Raw genomic sequence first — 18,598 nt, 5'->3', positions numbered from 1 at the left:
CTTCCTATCTCTGCTCAGCTTGTGAGTCTTGCGATCTACACATCTGTGTGTTTATCTCTTTGCCGACAGAATAACTTGACACGAGGAGCAGCGAGAATCATTAAATTTGACACAGAGCTTTATATTGTTGTGGTTGACGAAATTCGCAAACCACCATTCAGGTCCCTTAGGTGAGATATCTCTGTAAGTATATGTGTAGTTAGGCCCAAACCCGTTGTTTAGAGGGAATAAATGTCATTCATGCGGGCTGCGACCCCTCTAGATAGCCGTTTTTCTTTTACTATCTTTATTTTGGACCAGCCGCCATTACTACCACCACCAACCACGTCTCAACAGCCATCACACAACAACCACCAACCGCAACGCCGCTTCACAACAACAGCCACGACCTTTACCGTCACAACTCGCCCTCGCAACCATCGCATCACCGTCATTCCCACGCCACTTGTGGGCACCGATACTGGACTCGTGCAGGGCGCGCACCGAGCAGGGGTGCAAAAGCGCCGGCCTTTCCGAAGAAAACGGATCAAAAACGACTCACGCCCACTTCTGTTCCGTCCTATCGGCGAGCGTGGGGCGATTTGGCCCCGCCTCCAGGTACGTTGGAGTGTGGTCGCTATATGCAAATTCATGGATCAAAAAGCATTCACGCCCACTTTTCCTCGGTCCAATGGGGAGCCAGTTAGAGGTGAAGGGTCGGAGGTAAAGGGTCGAAGGTGAAGTAGCGAGGCCACGGGGGATATAAGGGGCTGCGTTCGTCAGTCAAGGCAGTTAAGAGTTGGCAGTAGGGAGTTGTCGGTGGAGCTGGGAAGAAGTGGTAGTAGTCAGAGTGAAGAGGACAGAGCTGTGGAGAGGTGGCGGCGGCGAAGGCGGTCGAGGGGGTGCTCGTGTCGGAGTCGGGGAGCTGCGGAGGGAGAGGCCGGCGGCGCGACCGAGGTCGTGGTGGAGACGCTCGTCGCGGGACCCGAGACAGGGAGATATCCTCCATCCCCCGAGCATCAACAACCCCCTCCTGTTTCCCCCTGCGCTGAGATAGTGCGAGAAGGGGGCCCCGTCCCCACCCCATACCAGGCAGTCCCAGCGAAGCCCGCGGAGTCGGGGCGCCAGCGCCATTTCGCGGCTCATCACCAGACGGGTAGGCCCGACGCGGTCTCGGCCCGCCTCATCCTTGAGGGTGGTCCTTTTCTTTTGCTTTGGGTATATGTGTTGTCGGCGCCGTCTGTGAAGTAAAACTGCATAAGTGTTGCCGTGTGCTCGCGTAGTCGGTAATAGATCTGCATTGTGTTTCTCTTTTATATTTGCTTTTTGTGTAATATTGTGTTTCTTCTTCTTTTACATTTGCTTTTTGTGTAATATTGTGTTTCTTCTTCTTTTACATTTGCTTTTGGTGTAATTGTATATGTGTGCTTTCCGTTCATCGTGAAATAAATGTGCTTCATGTTGAACTGTTTTCCCGCTTCGCTTCGTCTTTTCCTCTATTGAATCTCCATCTTACTTCACGTAAAGGGTTGGTCGTGGGCTAAAACGCCCGATAATTAATCGAACCGTTGAGGCCGACGATAACACCGCTCGGTTATCCCGATAGTACGGAAGGGGTCGCTTAAAGTGGCCCGTGTCCGAAGTCGACCTGCGGCGAGGTGCGATCGCCCGGTCTACCCTCCGTGTGGGTACTTAGGTAGGTCGAATTTGGCGAGCAACCCTATCCCACGCAGGGGGCCGATTGGCACGATCGTGGTGAGGCCGAAAGGTCCACCCGTGACTAGTTCCCGGCGTTAGTCCGAGAGGGTCACGACGGGATTGTCCGTCCGGTGGGCGACGTGCCGCGATTCGAGTTGCGTGGCCGTTCGCACGCCGGCGGGCGCGAATCCGCAACAATATTATACTCACAGACACAATCATCACAAAACTCACATGTCGGCTGATGGTGGCAACATGAGTAAATGCAGCACTGTATTAAATTCCATTTGATATATTTCCTTGTGAGCTCAAAGTTGAACTTATCCGAGACTTGCAATCTTGTGAAAATAACATTTTTAACACTATTTTTGTTGTAAAATTCCATCTACATCAATGTGTTTTGCTCAAAAAATAAAAATAAAAAATAAAAAATAAAAAAAAAGGAACAACTTTCAAAGAATTCAAAACAAAATGAATCTTATTAATCAATAATAAGATTTTATCATAACCACCGCTTTTGTAAAATGTTTCATCAGGTGCTTCTGTTAAAACCAAGGGAAAATCATGCATGATGGAGATGAATGAAGCAAGGATAATTGTGTTGACGTGAAGAAAGCGTGCAGTACCAGCCACTCACCAACAGTATCTGTTCCCATGGTGAACGTCTTTCCAGATCCTGTCTGTCCATAAGCAAAGACTGTGCTGTTGGAGCCTTCAATGAATCGTGAAACTAACGGTTGCACGCAGGTATCATAAACATCCTTTTGCGTCAAATCGGGACCAAAAGCATGATCGAATGTAAAGATTTCTTGAGCTTCACCGACGATCAATTGCTGGCGTCCCTCAATATGTACGCAGTTTTGCAGCTGCGGTCTGTTCTGACAAAACGGTGGCCGGATTCGTACCACCACATGTACAGGTTTCATCCTAGGGGAGATATCGCAAAATAAATACATATATATATATATATATATATATATATATATATATATATATATATATATATATATATATATATATATATATATATATATATATTTAAACAGATGTTTGGTACTGCAGAACTTTAATATGAATACAAATAAACACGACATAGTGACCGAAGCTTTTCGTGTTGCACTCCTCAGGGTAAAGATCGCAGCAAGTGAATAAGAAAGTGAACTGAGTGAACGCGTGTGCTTCATACGCAGGTCTCAATAAGGTAGACGCTGATTGGTTCAGCAGTAATGACGTCACGGTTAATCCGAACGCCCATTGGTCGACTCATCCTCTTCACCTCAAGCTCCCATTGGCTGGAGCAGAGTTCGCCCGATGATTCACGTTTGCAACCACATCCTGGAGAGAGGAGGAGAGGAGGAGAGGTGGAGAGGAGGAGAGGAGGAGAGGAGGAGAGGAGGAGAGGAGGAGAGGAGGAGAGGGGCCTCCCCCCGAAGGTCCATTCACCATTTGTTACCGTGCTTCCCTTGATCTTTCCATGCTGAAAGAGACACAGAGATCGTCCAAATTCCTTTTGACGACAAAGTATTGGATCGGTGGTAAGGATGAAGGTTGCTTCCAACATACGTAAATGAAACTGTGCTGTATCACGTGATTGGGTTTTCGTATATCATGCCTCGCCCGCTAGGGGTGGCAGGAATGTACATCCGGACGCGCAATGAAGCAGAGTTGATGCTAACACGCTTGCTTCTCATGTTCCACTGCACCTCGTACACCATAGTTGGCTGACGAGGATGGTTGATCAAAACGGACATGTGCCCGTTTTCGTCGGAGACGACTTCAAATTGTTTTCGGAGCAATTGGGATGCTATTTCCATGTGAATGATGTGGTCGACGAGAGCAAACAGAAGTCGATCTTGCTCGCCTCGCTTTCGGCAGATCATTATCGACTACTGAGTGATTTGGTGGCGCCGGACAAGCCCCGTGATGATGGGCTGTCGTTTCGGGACGTTGTGGAGAAGATGAAAGCACACATGGCGCCGGAGAACATCATTACAACTCGCTCGATACCAGTTCGATCGCCTTTCGAAAGGGGCAGAGGAACGCGTCGCTGATTTCGTGGCGCGAGTGAAGCATTCTTCCGTGGCATGCAAGTTCACGGCGGGGGAGCCTCCAGCTCGGCTCAGAGATCGTTTTATTGCTGGTTTACAAGATGCGAAGATGGTTTCGGCAGTTCTACGGCTGAAGGGTGAAGCCATTACATTCGACTCGGCGGTCAGTACGGCTACAGCGGTCGAGCAGACTCGCGAGGATGTTCGGGCCATCACCGGCCACGCGGGGTCGCGAGCACCCTGGGACGCGCGCACGACCTTCGGTGCGGGTCAGACGTCGCCGCGCGGCCGCACGTGCGGCGAGGTGACCCCGCGGACGTGTTTGGGATGCGGAGGTCGGCACCTGCGCCGTGCGTGCCCGTATAAAGGCACCGTGTGTTTAAATTGTCACAAGGTGGGTCATCTGAAGCGTGTGTGCCGTGGGGCGCCGGCCACCGTTAAGGTCGTGGACGGCGATGTGCGGCGACCCGGGGCGGGACCGGCGGCCGTCGATGAGCCTGTTTTCAATTGGCCCGGCGGCGGCGCGCCCGATGATGGTGGAAATCGAAGTGAACAAAACGCCGATCACGTTTCAGGTCGATACGGGAGCGGCTGTGTTGATCATCGGCGAACAGACCGCGCGTAGACTCAACGGCCTGAAGCTTATCAGGTCCAAACTCACGCTGTTCACGTACACCCGCGAGAAGATAACACCAGTCGGGATGGCAGACGTGTCTGTGCGGTACCAAGGCCAGGTCGCCACGCTTCCGTTGTACATCGTGCGGGGGAGGGGACCGTCTCTCCTCGGCCGAGACTGGCTGTCCCGCATCAGGCTAGACTGGGCCGCAGTTCACCTTGTGCAACCCGTGCCGAGCCGGTGGGAGGATCAGTTAGAGGAGATTCTTCAAAGACATCAAGGGTTGTTTAGCGACGACCTTGGGAAACTCAAGGGCATGGAGGCAAAGCTCTTCTTGAAGGAGGGGGTGGTCCCTCGGTTTTGTAAACCACGTCCTGTGCCGTATGCCCTGCGGGACAAGGTCAAGGGTGAACTGGATAGGCTGGAGGCCTGCGGAGTGATCGAACGGGTGTCATGCTCAGATTGGGCCACCCCGGTTGTCACGGTGCTGAAACGGAATGGAGACGTCCGATTGTGCGGGGACTTCAAATCCACGGTTAACCCGGGGCTCAGCGTGGAGCAATATCCATTGCCGTCAATCGATTAAATATATGCGCGATTGGCGGGAGTCAATACTTCACGAAGTTAGACCTGCGTGATGCATATTTTCACCTGCCGATGGATCCCGGGAGTAGCGAGCTTTTGACAATCAACACGTGTCAAGGACTCTATCGATATACCCGACTGTTTTAGGATTGCTTCGGCCCCAGCTTTGTGGCAGAAAGCCATGGATCAGGTTTGCATTGGCCTGCCCGCTCAGACCTACCTGGACGATGTGCTCATTGCGGGGAAAACGGCGGACGAGCATCTTGCGAACATTGCCCAAGTGTTGACAAAGCTAGAAGCGTGCAGCCTGCTCTTGAACAGGGACAAGTGCGCGTTCTTCAAGCAGCGCTTGGAATACCTCGGGCACATCATCACGCCGGAGGGGCTGTTGAAAGGTCCTCGGAAGGTGGAGGCGATTCAGCACATGCCACCGCCTCGCGACAAGACGCAGCTGCGCTCGTTCATTGGTATGGCCCAGTATTACCAAAGGTTCGTGCGCGGGCACAGCTCACAACTTGCGCCGTTAACATGGTTGCTCAGGAAGGACGAGCGCTGGGCTTGGGGGCCTGCACACCAGGCGTCGTTCGACCGCGTCAAGCGGCAGCTCACAGAGGATACGGTCCTCGTGCACTACGAGCCTGCGCGTCCGCTCCTATTGGCATGCGACAGCTCTGCATATGGCATCGGGGCAGTGCTCTCCCACAGGATGGACGATGGTTCCGAGCGGCCTGTTTGTTTTGCATCCCGGACCCTGTCCACAGCAAAGCGTGGATATGCCCAGATTGAGCGTGAGGCTCTCAGCCTCGTCTGGGGTGTGCGGAGGTTTCATCAATACCTGCTGGGGCGGCATTTCACTTTGCAGACGGATCACAAACCGCTTCAATTCATCCTGAGACCCGAACGCGGGGTACCGGTGGTAGCTGCCGCGCGAATACAGCGGTGGTGTCTGTTTCTTGATGCTTACGATTATGATATTCAGTTCCAAAGCACTGAGAAGCATGCTAACTGCGACGGGCTCTCACGCTTGCCGTGTGCGGAGGGTCCAGCTGCGTCAGAGTTGGCCGACCGGGTCGATGTGTTCGCGCTGGGCCAGGTCCAAAGCGGGCCGATCACGGCCAGACAGGTCGCGGTGGAATCGGCTCGTGATCCGGTGCTCGCCCGTGTCGTTCAGGCGATTTCTATGGGGAATTGGAGTGATCTGCCTTCGACACCGGCATTTCAACCTTTCACGTCGTGCGCATCGGAGCTGTCATTGGTCCAAAGGTGCTTTATGTGGGGAATGAGGACGGTGATTCCACCGAAGTTCCGGCAGCGTTGTTTGGAAGAACTGCTTGTCAGTCACCTTGGCGTCGTGAAGACCAAGAGTCTTGCTCGTAGCCTGTTGTGGTGGCCGGGGTTGGACAAAGACATTGAGCAGTTGGTTAAGCGTTGCGCCACGTGTCAAACAGATGCTGATAACCCGCGTCGAGCTTCGGGACTATGGCCTACCCTAGACAGAGCCTGGCAGAGGGTCCATGTAGATTTTGCGGGGCCGGTTGATGGCAAAATGTTTTTTATTGTGATCGATGCATTCTCTAAATGGCCGGAGGTTGTAGTAATGCAGCATACATCAGCAAACATTGTAGTAGAGAAACTGCGGACGATCTTTGCTAATAAAGGATTCCCGGAGATCCTGGTCTCTGATAACGGTCCGCAGTTCATCGCAGGTGTATTTGATGAGTTTAAGCGTCAAAATGGGATTCGACATCTAAGGTCCGCACCGTATCATCCTGAGACGAATGGGCAGGCTGAGTCATTTGTGAAGATGTTGAAATGGGCTTTGCGCAGGGGGGGGGGGGGTGTTGCACCTGTGCAGACAGTGGTCGATGTCTTTTTGCTCCATTACAGGAACGCGATTCATCCTGTCACAGGTGATTCGCCTGCCATTTGTCTCTATGGAGGGCATTGCGGTCCAGACTGGATTTGCTGCGACCTGGAGGGTCGGGGAGTGGGGCGGTGTCGCGTCCGACGCTGCTGCGCAGTTTCGATGTGGGGCAGCGTGTAATGGTGCGCGATTATTTCCACAGTTCCAAATGGGTGCCGGCTGTGGTCTCGGTGGTACTGGGGCCGGCGAATTGCATGGTGCGGACTGATGGTGGGGAGGTGTGGAAGCGGCACGTGGACCAAATGCATGATCGCTGTCCAGCGTCACCCCCCCACACCCCCCGGGCCAAACCCCACCTGTAAAGTCGCCGGGGCCAGACGTTGTATCGCCAGGGCCAGATATGCCGACGCCCGCGGGGTCTTCACCTGATTCTGTCCTGCCCGGGGACGTCGGGCAAGCTGGTCAGCCGGGGGCGGTTGTTATTGCGGATGGCGCGAGTGTCACCTCGACCGAGCCGGGAGGCGTCTGAGCCTGGGCTGTCTGGCGGCGCTGCCCGTCCGAGGCGGGTCAGGGTGCGGCCGCGGTACTTGGAGGATTATGAGTGTTGATTGGTTTCGGGTGGTCATGCTATGATTGTCCTTTCATCATTTGACTTCTCATTTTACGAGGGGAGGAGTGTGCTGTATCACATGATTGGGTTTTCGTATATCATGACTCGCCCGCTAGGGGTGGCAGGAATGTACATCCGGACGCGCAATAAAGCGGGGTTGATGCTGACACTCTTGCTTCTCGTGTTCCACTGCACCTCGTACACCATAGAAACGAGCTCCGACCTCGGCTCAATATCCTGAACATATCTGCATTGTACTGGTCTGCATAGATAGGGTTGGCAACCAGGTGCTGTGCAATGGCGGATGAAGCAGGTACAGTGCCCGGTGGTTGCTGGATATTTCTCCATGCTCGCACTGGTTGTTTTCTCACCCTCACAATCTTTCTTCGAATCGCCAAGGGGACGTGTTGTTTGATCCAATCAGCCAATCTTAGTGCTGTGCGGCCCACGTACCGAGCTTCACATCGGCACTCAAACTCATAAATAACATTGCTGGTTTGTGAGGTGTGTAGCACATCCTTGTTGATTGACATCAGCAAACTGCGAGAGGTAAAGATTACTCGAGGTTGCACAGCCAGAAACGTGTTGGACACAACATGTTTGATTTGTACTTCAAACCTTCGTGATGACTGCCCTTTCCAGGGCATCCTGATATCGACTAGACATTTGTCCGGAGCCATCTTCTGATCTCTTGTCGTGTTTAGAAACTTGTGTTTGTATCTCTTAACTATTTGCTCAGGATAACCATTCTCACCGAGTATATTCATGATTTTGTCGATTTCAGCTGGAAGATTACAAGTTGAACAAATCCTCTGTGCTCTGTTAACCAGGATATTGATCAAGGCGATTTTGTATCTCGTGGAGCTGTCCGGATGCCCACCGAGTATACTGCCCTGTGAAAGTCGGCTTCCAGTTGACAGATGTTGTGAAACCAAGGTTGGATCGATCAACCAACACGTCCAAAAACGGTAACGTGTTTGACGATTCCAGCTCCGTGGTGAACTTCAGCGTTGGATCGAGAGTGTTGGGCCATGCCTGGAAATTGTCACATGCCATCCGAGACTCAAACAAAGCAAAAATGTCATCAACGTACCGATAGTATACGATGGGGGATTCGACCCCTTGCCGACCAGTCAGTTTCTGCATTTAATGATGGCCTACAAAGATATTTGCAAGAGCTGGGCCTAATGGAGAACCCATGGCCACACAGTCCGTTTGAACATACATCATGTTGTTAAAAATGAATTCCACCTCCATGGTTGCTGTGTTCATTAATTCAACGAAGACGTGTTCCGAGATCATCGGTTGTTCCAGATCGGTGTCATACAGCAAACGTGTGCATATCTCAATCGTCTACGTCAATGGTACATTCGTGAACAAGCTTTTAATATCAAAGGATGCCATGATGTTGTGCTCACTTGTCGGTGTTTTAGCTGTCATTGATTCTGCAAATGTGAAGGAATCCTTAACCACGAAATGAGAAAGTGAATCCAATACTGGTTGCAGTACCTCTCCTAACCAATTGACAAGTTCATGTTGTGCTGATCACACCTTGGACAGTATTGGTCTGAGAGCGATATTCTCCTTGTGAATCTTCGGCAGGCCGTACATTCTTGGACGTTGGGCTCCAACAGGTTTAATTCTGTCGTACACCTCCTTTCATAGTTCTCTACGTTTGAGAAGCTGCAACAGTCGTTTGACGATCTAAAGGTCAGGTCAAGTCAGGTATGGGAGAATGTACCAGAACAGCGCATCGCTGCGTCCACTTTCCAGCGGTACTCCAGGGGCCTCCGTCTGGCCATCTCCCAGGCAGATGCCAGGCCCATCCCCATCTTCTTGAGATGCGGGTCAACCTGCTGCAACCATGAGGCACGTGGTCGGCCCATTGGCCTCCTCCACTCACGAGACTCCCTCGGTGAGAGAATCTGGTGAGCAGGATCAGTGTCAGGAAAACGAGCCACATGTCCATACAGCCACAACTGATGCTCAGGGACTATGCAGGTAACAAATCTCACCCGAGTCTCTCTCAGCAACCGCTCGTTGGACACAAAATCCGACCAGCGATAGCAAAGATTCTCTGAAGAGACCTGGTACCAAAGGAATTAAGTCTCCCTCTCAGATCCTTGGTCAGAGTCCAAGTCTCACATCCATAGAGCAAGACTGGAAGCACCAAGGACCTGAAGACTCGGACTTTCGTCCTCCCGCAGCGTCGCAGGTACTGGCAGCGCCACACCCCATGATCCAGTTTCGTCCTCCCGCAGGTACCGGCAGCGCCACACCCCATGATGCAGTTTCGTCCTCCCGCAGGTACCGGCAGCGCCACACCCCATGATCCAGTGAATCCATGACTCTCCAGGCCCGAACCAGAAGTCTATTGACCTCTGACTCACAGCGAGCAGAGACATGAATATCACTGTCAAGGTAAGTGAATCTCTCCACGACCTCAACATTCTCACCACAAACAGACACAGACAGGACAGCAGCATCCAACATGTCATTGAAAGCCTGGATCTTAGTTTTGACCGAAGAAACCCATAATCTCAGTGGCTCCGACTCCTCATTCAGCACCTCGAGGGCCCCCAAAAGGACATCTGAAGTCTCCGCAAAGAAGACTACATCATCTGTGAAATCAAGGTCCGAGATCTTGACATTCCCAAACGATATACCGAAGCTTGATCTCTACGACATCCTCCCTAGAATCCAGTCCATACAAGTGCTGAAAAGTATGGGGGCCAGTACACACCCCTGACGAACTCCAGTAACAACTGGAAATAAGTCAGAGATGGTACCACCACATTTCACAGCACTCTCAGTACCAGAGTAGATTTCAGACATCAGATCGATCAGATTTGGTTGCACCCCACGAAGACCAATAATCCTCCAGAGGACATCCCGATTTACTGAATGGAACGCTTTACAGAGATCAACATAGGCTGCAAGCAGTCCCTGTCTAAACTCTCGTCTGCGTTCGGTGAGGACCCGAAGAGCAAGGATACGGTCAATCGTTGACCTCTTTGGTGGAAAGCCTGACTGCTCTGGACGTGCAGATTAGGACAGATCAGGACAGGACAGATCTGTGCAGATCAGGACAATGAAGATATGTTCAGGATACTGAGCCAAGGTCGGAGCTTGTTTCATTTCCGTATGTTGGAAGCAACCTTCATCCTCACCACCGATCCAATACTATGTCGTCAAAAGGAATTTGTACGAACTCTGTGTCTCTTTCAGCATGGAAAGATCAAGGGAAGTACGTTAACAAATGGTGAATGGACCTTTGGGGAGGCCCCTCTCCCCTTTGGGGAGCACCCCCCCTTAGGGGAGGCCCCGACCCCCCTCTCTTCAGGATGTGGTTGAAAACGTGAATCATCGGCGAACTCTGCTCCAGCCAATGGGAGCTCGAGGTGAAGATGATGAGCCGACCAATGGGCGTTCGGATTAACCGTGACGTCATTACGGCTGAACCAATCAGCATCTACCTTATTGAGACCTGCGTATAAAGCACACGCCTTCACTTCCTTCTTCACTTGCTGCGATCTTTACCCTGAGGAATGCAGCACCAAAATGGCGATGTATGATGGAGGATACCTAAAGTTTCCGCAAAGATGCAAAAAGCAAAATAATTTAGCTTCGGTCACGATGTCGTGTTTATTTGTTTCCATATATATATATATATATATATATATATATATATATATATATATATATATATATATATATATATATATATATATATATATATATATATATATATATATATATATATATATATATATATATCAATCATACTTCAAAGTCGATGTGCTCACAAGTCATCCTACAGTAGAACATTTTGATCGAGCAATACAGTGTAAGCTCCACTTGGATCAACCAGAGAGCTATCCATTGAAAATGTATTGGAAGAAGTAAAGACTTCAGTCCCCAAGTTTACTTGTGAAGGCCTTTATATTGACTTCCGAACTGAGGAGGACAAGAAGTGATTGAGAAGCAAACTCAAAACGTTCACAGTCTTCATTCTGAACAATATACAACAATGACTTCCACTCAACCTCTTCCCACCCCACCCCCCCCTCCAAATAGTATTCCGTACAGGACACAATGCTGCGAAAACACGGTCACATTTAAATATCCCACTTCCACAAAACACGAAAATGAGAACAGATTTGCCAAAATAACTTTACAACTGCAGGTCATCCAACAACATCGCACACACAAACAAGGACGTGGCATATTTATTTATTTAATGGAGGAACAACACAAACTCCATGTTAAAACGTTGTTTATAAATAACTAGTGCGGGCCCGTACGTGCATGGCAATAGGTGTATGCCCATAGGTGCGGGCCCGTACGTGCGTGCCCGGAGGTGCGGGCCCGTACGTGCAAAAAAATAATAATAATAATAAAAAAGAAGAATTGTGACGTGAATCGTGATGTCATAGCACCGTGTCCTGTCATTGGTTGGCAAATAAATGGCCATAACTTGGGAACCGCTCGTCCGATTAATATCAAACCTTGACAAGGCAAATCCACAGGGCCCCAGTAATATACTTGGCAAGTTTCAATCAGATCGGACCAGTGATTGTCGAGAAACGGTGGTCGCAGACACACATACAGACAGACAGATACACAGAGATTGCCGGAATTAGAGATAGACTAGTGTGGGCCCGTAGATGCATGCCCGTAGGTGCGTGCCCGTAGGTACGTGCCCGTAGGTACGTGGCCCTACATGCGTGGCTGTACGTGCAAAAAAAAAAAAAGCTTTCAAACCGTGTGCCAGAAACAACAACCACACAGGTCGTTCCTTCGCTCTCGCGTGCCCGTACGTGCATGCCCATTGGTGCGGGCCCGTGCGTGCGTGCCGGTAAGTGCGGGCCCGTAGGTGCGTGCCCGTACATGCAAAAAAAAAAAAACTGGTTTGGGGGCATTGTTTCAATTATACGTAGTCGTCGACTTACGACCGCAATTGGTTCTGACCAATCGGTCGTAAGTCGACTTGGTCATAAGACGAACACCGTATATTTTACATACAAAAAAACAAAAACAGAAAAAAAAAAACGTGATCGTAAAGTCGAACAGTCGTAAGTCGACGACTTCCTGTATATCAGACCAACCGTATCATAAATGGCCATAACTTGGGAAACACTTGGGAAGCAGCTGAAACGGATGAAGAAGAATGATATCAAACTTTGAAAACGCACATACTGAGGTCCCAGCGTCAATTTTGACATCATATCAAAAAAAATAAAAAAATAGGAAGCCTTGTGATGTCATTCGTGACGTCACAACACCGTGTCCTGTCATTCGTTGACAGATAAATGTCCGAAAGCTGAAACGGATGAAGAAGAACGATATCAAACCTTGAAAAGGCACATACTCAGGTCCCCAGCGTCGATTGTTGTCATACCAAACGAAGAAGAAGAAGAATTGTAACATCAATAGTGAAAAAAATATATATATATTTATATAAAAACATTAATTGTGACGTCATAGCACCGTGTCATAAATGGCCGTAACTTGGGAACTGCACGTCCGATTAATATCAAACCTTGAAAAGGCACATCCGCGGGGCCCCGGCAATATTCCTGGCAAGTTTCAATTCAATCGAACTGGCGGTCGTCGAGAAACTGCGGTCGCAGACAAACAGACAGACACAAACAGACAGACACATACAGACACACACACGCACACACACATGTTCATTTCGATGAACGGAAAACTCGTCTTTCTTCCTTTCCGAGTCCGTTGATATTAGCCGACATGGTGCACGACACAAGTACCTCAGGAGTGAGAGAATTCACGAAGAGATTTCACGAAGTCGTTTTCCCGTTCAAAATCAACATTAAAATCACGAATAAAAAGGACGACGATGACATCAACTCACCTCGTTGTCCTTATTTATGGCTTCCCGTAAGTTTCGGCGAGAAACACGTCCGATCCTGAAGCGAGCAGGAAAACGAACGAAGCGAAACAACTGAGTAACCATGGAAACAATAGACGCGACGAAACCACAAATAATTTTATTTTGATCAAATCCGAAGAACTCACACTTATAATCCATTATGATGCCTCGGTTTATTTGTTTATTCAACAACACATTTTTACTTTAACAAGAGAATAATTAAACCTCGGTTATTAAAAAAAACAACCTTAAAAAGTGCATTTCGCTTGCGATGTCAGAAACGTCATACATGACGTCACCGAGCAATCCTTCACGAAAATATGAGACGAACATTGTGTGAGAGTCTCCGAAGCGGATCAGGCAGGACCAGATGAAAGGGGAACGAATTTCTAGCAGGTGATGTACTCCAAACATGAAGTCCGCAGGGTGTGTTCCATTAGCAAGCGGCTTGCTTATGGCTTACCAAGCGGCTTGCTTATGGCTTACCAAGCGGCTTACTTAACTAAAAGCGCTGAAGCAAGAAGTACTCCAACGGAACGGTGTGCTCGGTACCGCTTAACAACATGGCGGTCTTCATGTAAACAATGCCCTCGTGTGACTCGAACAAAGGCTGTTTGATGTGTTCTCTCTTCAACATTAAATCTCGCACAACATTATTCCCCCAACAACAACAGTCTCAAGAGGAGATGGAGAGGAAGGAGAAGGAGCAGGCTCCACCACACCACTATCGGGCTCCGACTCGGTGGGCTCAGGCACTTGGCTCACAATTAGAACAGACACACCAGGGAATCACCCTCAAAGGGCTGAATATAGTTTGGAGGATTGGGGTCACAATGCCTCAGGTGGAGCTGGTCAATATGTTTACGTTCTGATTGTCCATTGGACAGTTCCACAACAAATAAAGAGTTGGCAATTCGATTTATAACATGACCAGTGACCATTTAGATCCATGGCCGGAATTCAGCACAAAAACAGGATTGAACACATTGATGTCACGTGTAACCGAGGTCCTGTCATGGTACCACTTCTGTTTAAACTGGTGGTCCGCAACCCTGGACGAATCATTCGGATGAATCAGGTCTAAGCGTGTCTTTAGCATTCGACGAAACATCATTTCTGCGGGCGTGCGTCCAGTGTTTGTGTGCGGACGTGTCTAATATGTAAATAACAAACATGATAACTTGGTTTGCAGAGAAGAACCGTCATTTGCCTTTTTGAGACCATTCTTGATCACCTGGACAACTCTTTCAGCCTGACCATTTGAAGCAGGTATGAAGGGAGCAGTGTGATCGTGCTTGACACCATTTTGTTTCAAGAAATCCTGAAACACAGCGCTGGTGAAACACGAGCCATTATCACTAACTACACAATCTGGCAAACCATGAGTGGCAAACCTGGCAAGCAAACTTTCAACCGTGATTTCGCTAGTTCAGGATGATAAGTCTAAACGTTCAATCCACTTTGAATGAGCATCAGTAACAACCAAAAACATCTTCCCTAAGAATGGACCAGCGTAATCGATGTGAATTCGAGACCATGGTTTGGAAGGCCAGGACCACATGTGAAGCAGTGCCTCAGGTGAGATCAGGGCAGTGGCCTGACACAAGGAGCAATGGCGAACGGAGCTCTCAAGGTTTTCATCTGTACCCGGCCACCAAACATGGCTCCTGGCAATTGACCTTATGGTTACAATCCCTGGATGTGATTCATGTAGCTCATCACACACCTTGTTTTGACCTTTGGCGGTACAATGACCCTGCTGCCCCACAGCAGGCAACCAGAATGTAAAGACAACTCATTTTTACGAGCAGGGTATGGCCTCAATTTGTCGTGGAATCCAGAGGGTACAGTTGACCAGATGCTACCGATAACACATTGTTTGACCATAGAAAGGGCCGGGGCCACATTTGTCCATTGTTCAATTTGTTTGGAAGTGATTGCAGCATTATGACAGTCAAACACACTCATTGCCATAAAAATTTCTCCCGGTGCAGGTACATTACCCACGTTAACTGGAAGTGGTAATCCACTCAAAGCATCAGCACAGAAATTCTCCCTGCCAGGACGATACCTTGTAGAATAGTCATCGGCTGCTAACTTCTCAGCCAAACACTGAATGCATGCAGAGACCTGTGGGTTAATTTCCTTACTCTCATTGAATAGGGATTGCAATGGTTTGTGGTCGGTTACAAGTTCAAATTGTCGACAGAAGAGATACTGATGCATCTTTGTTTCACCAAAAATACATGCGAGAGTTTATTTTTCAACCATGGAGAAGTTACACTCCGCTGCTGACAAAGTGCGTGATGCATTGGCCACAGGCTGCAGTATACCGCCATTACATTGCTGTAACACAGCCAATGCCATAAGACGAGACATCACAGCTGAGAACCAATGGTTTAGCAGTATCATAGTTCACCAGCACTTTAGATGAACACAGCAACCGTTTTGCCACAGCAAACACCTCACGACACTGCGTACACCATCGCCATTCAACAACTTTACGAAGGAGTTTGTGGAGAGGCTCAAGGACGGTGCTCAGATTCGGAAGAAAGTTACAGTAATAGTTTAACATATCCAGGAAAGCTTTGAGCTTGGTCGTGTTCACAGGAGTCAGAGCATCCTTGATAGCTTCTGTCTTGGACGTGCTGGGCCTTATGCCATCAGCACTGACAATACGACCGAGAAATTCCACTTCGGGAAACATAAATCGACATTTGTCACGTTTCACCTTTACACCGGCTTCAACAAGACGTTTGAGAACCGCCTCAAGGTTACACAAATGTTCAGCATCATTGCGGTCGGTGATAAAAAAAAAACATCATCTTGAAATACTACAACATTTGGAATTGCTTTCAGCAGATTCTCCATATTGCGTTGAAATATAGCAGCGGCTGATTTGATTCCGAAAGGACAACGGTTATTAACAAACAACCCCTTGTGAGTGTTACAACATGGATAGTTATTGGAGTCCTCATCAAGAGTCCTCATAAACTTCTTTCCACCAGAAAGCGTCGCGAACAAATCATCCACCTTGGGCAAAGGATAATGATCCTGTTTGGAATACCTGTTGGTTGTTGTTTTATAATCACCACAAATCCGAACACGACCATCTGACTTTAATACAGGAACAATTGGACATGCCCAATCACTGAACTCAACAGGACTGATAACACCTCCATCTGCAGGCGGTCGAGCTCTGCCTCGATCTTTGGACGCATCATGTGAGGTACAGACCTCGCTTTACAAAAGATTGGCTTAGCACTCTCATCTACATAGGTTTTGGCTTTAATATCTTTAAAAGGTGCCAACACCACCTCCAAACAATGAGGGGTATTTGTCAAGGATGGCATTGTGATTAACATCACAAGCCATCAATTCGATCACAGGCCAATCGAGTTTGATGAATTCAAGCCAATTATTCCCAAACAACGTCGGCCCATTTCCCTGAATGATCCACAAGGGTAGTTTGTGTTTCACATGATTGTAGGTGACCTTCACCTCCGCACTACCAATCACAGGTATCAGTTAATTGGTGCAAGTTCGCAACTTGGCGTTCACCGGTCTGAGTACTGGTCTCGCTGTCTCCTGACTAAGCCCATTGAAAGTTTCCAAACTCATGATCGACTGGCTGGCCCCGGTGTCCAGCTCCATCTCCACGGCAATGTCTTTCACCCTGACATCCACCACAATAGGTTTGCTTTTATCCGACATACTGAGCAAATCATGCTTCGGTTTATCGTATCATGCACAAAGGTTTTGTCCTTCGGTTTATCGGGAATAACCAGATCCTTCATCAGGGCATATGTTGTTTTGCCACACACGGTGAGCAGAACGGCCCGGTGCCGATCAGCATCATCTGCCGCCGCCATCTTGTTAGCGATGAAGTATTGTCCCAATCGATCAGCAAAGTCTTCCCAGTCCTCATCTGGCTGGTACTCCACCAGAATCCCCACGGACGCCATTGTGAGCAATGCAGACTTGGCAAAGCACTAAACTCGTCGCCAATTGTGGCGTATCCGAAGGATTGCGGAGTGAAAGGCCAGACACCACATAAGTCGAAGCTCCACGTTTATTACCCAGGGAGGCGCACACTGCGCATGCACGTGGCGGTAGCTTCACAGAACATGACACAACTCCTCCAAATTCGTCTCACTCTCAAATCGGTCATGTCCAATGTTTTCATGGTAAATCGGACGTCATAGGTCATCACGTGGTGTGGCAGCCATATTGGAAAAAAGGAAACACGTTGGACCTCTGTATCTCCGAAACCCAACCAAGGAAAAAAAATTTAACTTGGCATATGGTAAGTACTCCTCATGGGGAATGTGTCATTTTTAGCTCACCTGGAACATATTTCTGGGGAGATGATGGGATGGCACGTCATCCGTCCGTCCACAAATACTTGCAACTTCTCTGAAACTACACACACGATTTTGTTGAAACTTTACCACAACAATTCACCACCGAGTAGGAACCAAAGTTTGTTCATTGCATTTAAAATATCGGACCCAAAGATGGTTTACGGGGGCTCTCCCCCCCCAAAAAATGGGTATATGCTCTTTTAGAAACTACAAAAACAATTCTGATGAAACTTAACCACAACCTTCATCACCCATGTTGTACCAACGTTTGTTCATGGCATTAAAAAAGTTGGGGTCTGATGAGCTCTACAGAGGGAATTCATGGAGGGGGATGCCCCCCCCCCAAAGAGGTATTCACTTTCTTCTCAGAAACGACAAACAATTTCAAAGAAACTTGCATACAATCTTCATCACCCATGATGTACCAAAGATTGTTCATGGCATTAAAAAAAATTGGTCTTTGAGGGTCTACAACGGGGATTGCCCCCCAACATTGGAATTCGCTTTCTTCTCTGTAACTATAGACACAATTTCGATGAAACCTGACCATAACCTTCATCACCCGTGATGTACCAAAGGTTGTTTACACCATTTTAAAAATCGTGGTCGAAGGTGGTGTTCGAGGGTTGCCCCACAAAATATGCATTTGCTTTCTTCTCAGAAAATACACACACAATTCCAATGAAACCTGACCACCACTTTCAGCACCTGTGATGTATTAAAATTTGTTCAAAACATTTTTTTTAAATTGCTGTCGAAGGAGTTCAAAGGGGGGGGGGTAGTTGCCCCCCAAAATATGTTTGCTTTCTTTTCCAAAACCACACACACACAATTTCGATGAAACTTGACCACAACCTTTATCACCCATGATGCACCAAAGTTTGTTCACAGGATAAATTCTTTAAAATCCAAAGGTGTTTACTTTCTTCTCCGTTACA

At 48.5% G+C, this 18,598-nt stretch overlaps 1 protein-coding gene across 10 annotated transcripts in view; it reads right to left on the bottom strand.

The window, feature by feature from the left end:
* The window catches only part of LOC147006577 (kinesin-like protein KIF27), a 60,663-nt gene extending 42,913 nt beyond the window's left edge, over positions 1–17,750 (bottom strand). For 3 of the 10 annotated variants that reach the window (XM_085868478.1, XM_085868482.1, XM_085868484.1), the window contains exons 1-2: positions 17,643–17,748; positions 2,315–2,604 (exon numbers count right to left, since the gene is read on the bottom strand). In XM_085868478.1, coding sequence (XP_085724604.1) covers positions 2,315–2,604; positions 17,643–17,683 — 331 coding nt within the window. In that variant the 5' untranslated portion in view covers positions 17,684–17,748. Of the gene's footprint in view, positions 1–2,314; positions 2,605–2,777; positions 2,869–13,174; positions 13,413–17,642 lie in introns of those variants that run through there. The other 7 variants (XR_015054740.1, XR_015054739.1, XM_085868485.1 and 4 more) reach the window with 7 other exon arrangements.
* Positions 17,751–18,598: the final 848 nt, after the last annotated feature.

Source organism: Eptatretus burgeri, unplaced genomic scaffold (assembly GCF_056783735.1).
Source record: "Eptatretus burgeri isolate ZD-2024b unplaced genomic scaffold, Ebu_testis_v1 Ebu_testis_scaffold_3163, whole genome shotgun sequence".
Classification (NCBI taxonomy): Eukaryota; Metazoa; Chordata; class Myxini; order Myxiniformes; family Myxinidae; genus Eptatretus; species Eptatretus burgeri.
Note: the sequence above shows the minus strand (reverse complement) of the source record. Positions and strands in the feature narration are given on the sequence as shown.